The sequence below is a fragment of the Orbicella franksi genome, chromosome 1 (genome assembly GCF_964199315.1).
Source record: "Orbicella franksi chromosome 1, jaOrbFran1.1, whole genome shotgun sequence".
Classification (NCBI taxonomy): domain Eukaryota; kingdom Metazoa; phylum Cnidaria; class Anthozoa; order Scleractinia; family Merulinidae; genus Orbicella; species Orbicella franksi.
This window is the reverse complement of record NC_138145.1, coordinates 15368225-15376544: the sequence shown is the minus strand read 5'-3', so window position 1 is coordinate 15376544 and position 8320 is coordinate 15368225. Positions and strand designations below refer to the sequence as shown.

Sequence of the window (8320 nt, the reverse complement as noted above, 5' to 3'; positions counted from 1 at the left end):
GCAATAATGATGATAATAATAATAATAAAGTCAAAGTCAACGTCGTTTGGTTTGGCCTTGGTCAGGCGGCAGGCTTTTCTTGAAGGCCGTCAAGTTTGGTGCATTTACTGTTTCATTGGCCAGGCTGTTCCACTCTCGTATCGTCCTCGGGAAAAACGAGTACATGTGGTAGTCCGTCTTTGAGCGGGGAATTTTGTACGCATCTGAATTTACGTGCCGTGATCTCCTTTGAAGTGGAGTAATGAACTCTTGTGCGTCCATGACTATCAAGCCTTTATGAATTTTATACATCATGCAGAGTCTAAGTGTCTGTCTCCTAGTTTGGAGGGAAGTCCAGCCGAGCTCATATAGCATGTCCCCTACGCTGGATGTGTTGTTGTATCTGCCAAGAACAAATCTCGCTGCCCGACGCTGCACCATCTCGAGCTTATAGATGTTTCCCTGTGTGTAAGGATCCCAAACGGTGCAGGCACACTCGAGGGTAGGTCGGATCAATGTTTTATAGGCAGTGGACTTGAGTGCAGTAGAGTAAATCTTTAGATTCCTTTTCAGGAATCCAAGAGTTCTATTAGCTTTACTTGAGATGGTGTCGATGTGTTTGTTCCATCTCAGGTCTGATGCTATAGTAACTCCGAGGTATTTGGCTGAGTCAGCCGTTGCTAATGTCTTACCATGAAGAATATAGTCATTTTGTACCATAGCACGCTTGCGCCCTACTCTAAGTACTTCACACTTGTCTGGATGGAACTCCATTTTCCATAGGGTTTCCCATTCGGCTAATTTGTCTAGGTCTCTTTGGAGTACTTGGGTGTCACTGTCTGAGTGGATGGTCAGGTACACAATGGTGTCATCAGCAAATAGTCTAATGTTAGAGGCAAGGGATTCAGGTAGGTCATTTATATAAAAAAGGAATAAGCATGGACCCAGGACAGAACCTTGTGGTACACCAGAAAGTACTTCGGCGTCGTCTGAAAATTCTCCTTCAAGGACAACTCTCTGTGTTCTGCCACTTAGGAAGGATTGGACCCATCTGTTTGTCCTACCATGGCAATAGCAATACAATACAACGGGACTCCATAGCTTCTCCACTCGGTCTCTGCCGAGAACAACAACGGGCAATCTACACTACCTAGCTGATTCTTTATATACATTTAACTAATATTCTAGAACATTCATGGTTTTCCAGTTATAATTAAATTTCAACCTACAACCTGCAACCTGCGCCCTGCGAAATATACCTGCCGGGATATGAAAGATGATTGATATATAAACAACCTCGCCAAGATTTAGGTCTGTGCAGTTTTTCATTCTCCCGCTATTCGGAGAAGTGTGTTACGGTATCGCTTGACCGACAGAAAGATATACTACGAAACTCTTCTATGAACCCAACTTATTTATTTAACAATACGTGATATAATCTTAGCTACAAAGGAGCGATTTCTGAACAATAAAATCTACTACCAAACTAAGTTAAGTCTATTGCTAAACTTAAGTCACCACTGACACGAACTCACAACAAATCTCGGTGTCTCCAAAGAAATCTCCTTACGGTCCACTTGACCTTGAACAAAGTTCCTCAATAGCTTTTACAATAACAATAGCACCCTATAGCTTTTCCACTCGGTCTCTGCCGAGAACAACAACGGGACTCTATAGCTTCTCCACTCGGTCTCTGCCGAGAACAACAACGGGCAATCTACACTACCTAGCTGATTCTCTATATACATTTAACTAATATTCTAGAACATTCATGGAGCTCCTATTTATGTAGCATTACATTATAAGCACATCATTCGGTAGAATGTTCTAAACTGATCCATAGCGTGACAGTAGAAGGTTCTGGCACAAACATTGCGTGACTTTACACTCTAGAAGATTCCAGAAACTTAAATATCTACATCTGTACTCCATAACAAGTGTTTCACACAAATTTATAGAGCTTTGTATGGAGTCGCCATGTTTGTGCCCCTCGGAGGGACACAAACAAGGCGGCCGTAAAGTAACAGAAACATCTGTCATTGAGTTTTGCCATTGAAACGAAAAGTTGTTACTCTAGAGCTCCGACACATTGAAATTAATACTTTTTCTAGAGCAACAACTGTTTAGTTAGCGAAAACTTGAGCAATAACTCATCTTTTTGACCATTCGAGAGCCTTATCGGGCCGCCATTTTAATGTGACACAACGCATAAACTTGGAAATTCAAACGTGCCCTATTTCAAAATGAGGAACCTTGTCGAACTTAAACGCTGCAAAACATCAAGTTATTAAAGGGTCTTACATCTGATGAAACCAAAACTTCAGAAGGATTGGTAATTTCTTATTTTGGAAAATGATGACGTCACATGAAAAGCGGCAATACTTTCGCTCTCCATCTGGAGCTCTCTCAAAAGGAGACTGAAACTGAATAATTCATTAGCCGTAAAGCATTGAATTAAATTAGCTCCGTCAGGGGTCTATAAGTTATGACGTCAAATCGTGGACAAAATGTTCATCTCGTCGTCTCGTCGTTTCAACTTGTCATCTCGTCGTGTCAACTCACCGTATCGTCGTCTCAACTCGCTGTATAGTCGTCTCAACTCGTCTTCTCGTCACGTCAACTTGTCGTCCCGTCGTGTCGTCCTCTCAACTCATCGTGTTAACTCGTCATCTCCTCGCCTCAGGTTGTTGTCTCGTCGTGTCAACTCGTCACTGCGTCACTTCGACTTGTCATCTCGTCGTGTCAACTAGTCATCTCGTCGTCTCGTTACGGTACTAGCCGCCATCTTGAATGTTGGGGTCTCAAATGTAATAAATATTCCTAAAAAGTAAATGTACGTTAAAAAAGGTCCTGAATGTAATAAAATTTGGCCCTAAATGTGATAAAGGTCCTAAATGTAATAACAGTCCTAAGTGTAATAACGTTTGGTCCTAAATGTGATACATTTTGGCCCAAAATTTTCGTGTAAAAGTTTCGAGCATGAAAACCTCACATAAACCTGAAATCACAGACTGTGGTAAGTAGACAATACTTAAGTGTTTGGCCTTTTGCCTTAATTATTCAAAGGAAGAGAGGCAAAAATGTTTTAAGTTAATGGCGATTGCAATTAATGTTCTTTAATATTCAGATGCCACAGAAGTGAGTCACAATTTCACTTTATCTTTATCGCATGTCTTATTTTACAGGAGTCAACATCAACAGACCTCGAGTTAATTGTTAACAATCGAAGGTATAAATTTGGACGAATATCTTTTAATACATGAATGATTGAGTAAGTTCTGGTGAATGTCCATCATCCCCGGCCGCCTGCTGTTATTTTTTGAAGCTACTCTTTATAAGAACTTATTAACATGTAAAGAGGCTTCCTGGCTAACCTAGTTACCCGGCTACAACAAAGCCCGCCTTTGAATGCAAAATTCACAGCCCTTCTACCAGAGTTTAGAAAGCGTCATCGAAGCGTGACGTAGCGTGGGAAAACCATCCAGATTTCATGGCATGTATACTTTATCGTTAACATTTTTTACGATTAACGGTTAGTTTTTTTCCAGTTTCTACGCCTAATAGCTTAATTTTTGGCCGTTTTGCGGCTAATGGTTAACCCCATATATAGAAACCCTCATGTTTTAACTGTTTACGTACATGCCAAAAGAGATAGCCCTCCTGGAAGGGTGCCCCAGGGAAAGCACACAGGGTGGTTCGATTAGTACTTTGTCTTCAACTCAAATACGTCAACAGGTTTTGTAAAGAAATATGAACACTGATTGACAGCCCCTAACCACTCGAGCATTTTTGGACATTTGGCGATCCGCTTTGGCTGTACCGTCTCGAGCATATTTTTTAAATCCTGTGTTCTCTATTTCCCTCCTGCTCCTTATTTTTCATTTCGTTCCACAGCCACTGAGCTTGTGCCTCTGCTCTGCTAGTCGCTGCATGTAATTACGGCAAATAATGCGTCACGTCAGGAGTGATATGCTCCTGGTCACGTACAACTTTTAGACTGCCTAAATACCAATAAAGCAGTCGGTAACCTTATTACGTACATTTAGGACCAAAAGTTATTACACGTAGGACCTTTATCACATCTAGGGCCAAATTGTATTACATTTAGGACCTTAATTACATTCAGGGCCAAATTTTATTACATTTAGGACCTTAATTACATTTAGGGCCAAATTTTAATTACATTTAGGACCTTAATTACATTTAGGGCCAAATTTTATTACATTCAGGACCTTTTTTAACGTACATTTAGGAATATTCATTACATTTGAGACCCCAACATTTAAGATGGCGGCTAGTACCGTGACGAGACGACGAGATGACGAGTTGACACGACGAGACGACAAGTTGAAGTGACACAGTGACGAGTTGACACGACGAGACGACGAGTTGAAAAAAGACGACACGACGAGACGACAAGCTGAGGCGAGGAGATGACGAGTTAACACGACGAGTTGAGAGGACGACACGACGGAACGACAAGTTGACGTGACGAGAAGACGAGTTGAGACGACGATACAGCGAGTTGAGACGACGATACGGTGAGTTGACACGATGAGATAACAAGTTGAAACGACGAGACGACAAGTTGAAGTGACGAGAAGACGAGTTGAGACGACGATACAGCGAGTTGAGACGACGGTATGGCGAGATGACACGACGAGATGACAAGTTGAAGTGACGAGACGACGAGATGAACATTTTGTCCACGATTTGACGTCATAATAAGTTATTATGGACTTCTGACTCAATAAAAATGCCCGATGTTCATTACTTGTTATTTTCATTTTCGATAACATTTTGTTCACACAGGGGATCTGTCCCCGGGACTTTTTACAAGAAGGCAATTTGATATAAAACCCTGTAGGATAAATCTGCATATTTCGGTCTTGTTGTCATTGAAACTGGAAGGCAAACGGAAACTCGGTTGACTTGTCCGATTTGATTCGATACGCGTAAAAAGCGGGGACAATATCTTATTTTTATGTGACGACCGAAGTGAATGTTCATATTTGAAAATTTACTCTCAAAGGCATGACAGCAGTCGATAAATTAACTCTTGTAAGACCAGTTGACATTTATTAACGTGACGCCAGTAAAAGATCTATTTTTGGCGCGGGAATTTTCCCGCCAGCTTACATAACCGCATCTGCCACATCCGGTGCATTTCGGGGAAAAGTGACAACATTGTTTCTGTCGGCACTTTCTGAGAAGCAGCAGCGAGTCGAGTGTCTCGCTTAAAAGTGTTCGCCAAGTAACATTTATCAGGCATTTAAGGCTTTAACCGCTATCAAGGTTTTGCTAATGATTTGCAGAGAGGATGCAGTGTCCTAACTGTGGAAACACAGCCTTGCTTCCTCAGTTTAAGTGGTGTCCACAATGCGGTTCTCCTCTTCCACGTGCTCAAAATATTCAGCGCAATGTTGAGCATGGCGGTCATGGAGTCGAAACAACACTACTGCAACAACTGCAGCAAAGTGCTTTATCGACAAGAGACAACGGTGATCTTGGACTAGATAACAGGTCGACCCAAGGTAAGTTTAAAATAACTTACTTAGATTATATTATTCATGGCTGTTAAGAATCATAATCTTATTTAATTAACTCCTCCCAAATGAGGTTCGATTTGATTTCTCTGATTTCGCTTAACCCACATGTAGCTTACGTTTCTGATTCTTTCGATTCCTCGAACGAAGTTGTTTTCTAAGTCGCTTGAGGGTCTCCATATTAAATTGAGCATAATATTTGAGCTGCGAGCTTGGCGTCCGCATAGTTAATTAGTTGAATGTTTTGTTCAGGCGGTAAAGCTTAAACTGGACGCTTATTTCACGGATTTAACGTTTGTTGTCATCGCTTTTTAATATAAAAAGAGATCGAGCTCATGGTCATGCTGCAGTATTCCTTACTTTAGTACCGGGTCTTTGAAAATTGGATAATTTTAACGTGAAGAAACATGCTATTTCCTTATCATGCGTGATATCGAGACGTCTCCCACAGACAATACCGTACAATGCATTGTGTCGTCATAACATAGAAATAATGATATGCGAAAATAGAGAATAGATACCTTGTGTCACAGGATATAACGTGACTGTGAAATGAAGCCTTCATTATTGGACGGTACTGGTGAGGATGCTCATTGTGCTGTTTGGGGGATAACAAATAGATGAAAAACAAAAGAGATCCCAAAGTTGTTCTTTGAGGAACACCACATCTCAGAAACATTGGGGTTGACTTACAGGAATTAATGTAATTTATTTGAGTTCGATTATCTAAATAAGAGGCAAACCATTGATGGCTGGACCTACAAATCCCATAGTATTTTAATATATTGTGATCAACTGTGCCAAAGGTGCATCTGTTTGAAATATTTTAATTAAAGGGCCTATTTAAATGACTAAATGACAGATTTCCCTACCCTTTCATATACCTCAGCTTGTGAAATACACCCTTTTATGTACCTGAAGCCTGAAAAAGGTACTCCTTTAGGGCGAAACCTCAGGTAGACCTTTATGCGGAGTACCCCCCCTGGGCACCAGCCCCATCCCAGTCCAGATTTTTTCCATAGTTTCCATCAATGGTGATGGTGTAGTCAGTTTAAGTTGCAGACCAACCTTGATCCTTAGCCCTAATACTTATCTTTAAACTAACCCCAGATGTTCTGGCCAAAACAGTTAGCCTTTGGGAATAGGGTTAGTTTTAGGCTTGTGTAATAGGGGTAAAGGTTAAGTCTGCATTCCAGCCCAGTGGCCCATCAGGGCAGTGCTTAACTCAGGTTTCTGTAGCATGAAGCCATGTGTTCTCCCCTGGATGGGATGCATTTACCCAAGGCATTAAATTTGCTGGTACTCATTTATACACCTGGGTGAACTGAAGACAGGCAATCTGAGAGTAAAGTGTCTTCCCTAAGAACATAACACAATGACCCCAGCCAGGGCTTGAACCCGGACTGCATAACCCAAGGCTTGTTTACCCAAGGCATTAAATTTGCTGGTACTCATTAATACATCTGGGCAGAGACAGGCACTGTGGGAGTAAAGTGTCTTCCCTCAGCCAGGGCTCAATCTTGAACTGCATAATCCATTGTGTCCCCCTATTATTAGGGTTAGGCTAAATTTATTTCTGACCACACTGCTGATCGAAAAATCTGGAAAAATCTAGACTGAACCACCGGATGGTGGGATTTGATGTGGTATGCAGGCTGCTGGGCGACTGGTGGTATGCTCAGGGTTCTCCCTAGTTTTCAGCACAACAGGTAAGGGACTTTTTCAAACCAGTAAAGCATTTGGTTAATGTTGGACGGTCTGCAAAGGATAAGCGGTAATTTGAACTTTTGCACCACGTCGGTTATGCTAACGTCAGCGCTGTCCCAAAGTATAAAAATAACCTTCACACAATCAAGTTTTCTTTTATTTCTAGCATGTGCCCTTTATTTCAGGTTGGCACACAACCCTCACTGACACAAAAATGTTAAACTCGGTGTGAGACTAAGTGAGAAATTTTAAAAGCGGCAAAACCTTCATGTTTGAAATCTCTTCTTTCGCAACGAAGTAGAATGCTGCAAATGCCTGTACTACTACCTCATCAGCCACTTCAGCTTTCTTCCCTATTTCTTTCTGTAACCACGATGCCCGCTGAAGAAGCCTTACTGACTGCTTGTGTTCTTCTGAATTGCCATGCACTGATATTGCGGCCTTCCTGTAACGTGTACCGGGCGCAGTAGCATATTTTACATTTTGGCCTGTTTTAATATGCATTCTTACAAAGACAACAAAACATTCCCTCGCCCTCTTTAAATGCCACCATACACCACTTTTACCGCAGAATACAATGTCATCATCGATCCAGTCATGCTTGAAAACATAAGGCAACTGCCTGCTTATTTCATTGGAGGATAGCGACTTACAGCTGTTTTTTGCACATAGTATATGATGGTGTAAAACATGGGGTTGGCTACTACCGAAAGCTTCTTCCAGAATGCGTAAATGCTGCTTTTCTGAAATACCAGAGGCTTTAAATGTTTTTATTTCTGATGCTGCTTCCAACGGCAATTTTGACGGTGTCGTCTCTTTGGGTGGTAATTGGTTGTCAGCTTCCGAAGGTGATGCGCTAACTGACTCAGACGTTTCTACTGATTTATCGGTCGAGGGTGGTCCAGTTACCACTCGCTCTTCTGTTGATCGCAAAGGCACATTTGCAGCTTCAGGCGCCTGGTCATTCTCAACTTTGTCATTTCCTAAAACATACAGTACATCGCGCCTGTCAAAAATTCTCCATCGAAAAATTCATAATGTGAAGATACACCTTTAGGTTCAGAGGTTGAATTAAAAAAAAGTGAAAT

General features: G+C 41.5%; 2 protein-coding genes across 3 annotated transcripts in view; one reads left to right on the top strand and one right to left on the bottom strand.

The window, feature by feature from the left end:
* Window positions 1-16: 16 nt before the first annotated feature.
* Window positions 17-3038, bottom strand: LOC145483366 (uncharacterized). Its single transcript, XM_081461871.1, has 2 exons — window positions 1703-3038; window positions 17-1656 (listed from the first exon to the last, which is right to left on the bottom strand). The coding sequence occupies exon 2, from the start codon at window positions 751-753 to the stop codon at window positions 37-39; it is 717 nt and encodes a 238-aa protein (XP_081317997.1). The 5' UTR covers window positions 754-1656; window positions 1703-3038; the 3' UTR covers window positions 17-36.
* A 1978-nt stretch (window positions 3039-5016) lies between these two features.
* Window positions 5017-8320, top strand: part of LOC145476154 (E3 ubiquitin-protein ligase rnf213-alpha-like) — a 70539-nt gene continuing 67235 nt past the window's right edge. The window contains exon 1 of one of the 2 annotated variants that reach the window (XM_081455366.1): window positions 5017-5513. In XM_081455366.1, coding sequence (XP_081311492.1) covers window positions 5300-5513 — 214 coding nt within the window. In that variant the 5' untranslated portion in view covers window positions 5017-5299. The remainder of the gene's footprint in view (window positions 5514-8320) is intronic. The other variant, XM_081455354.1, reaches the window with a different exon arrangement.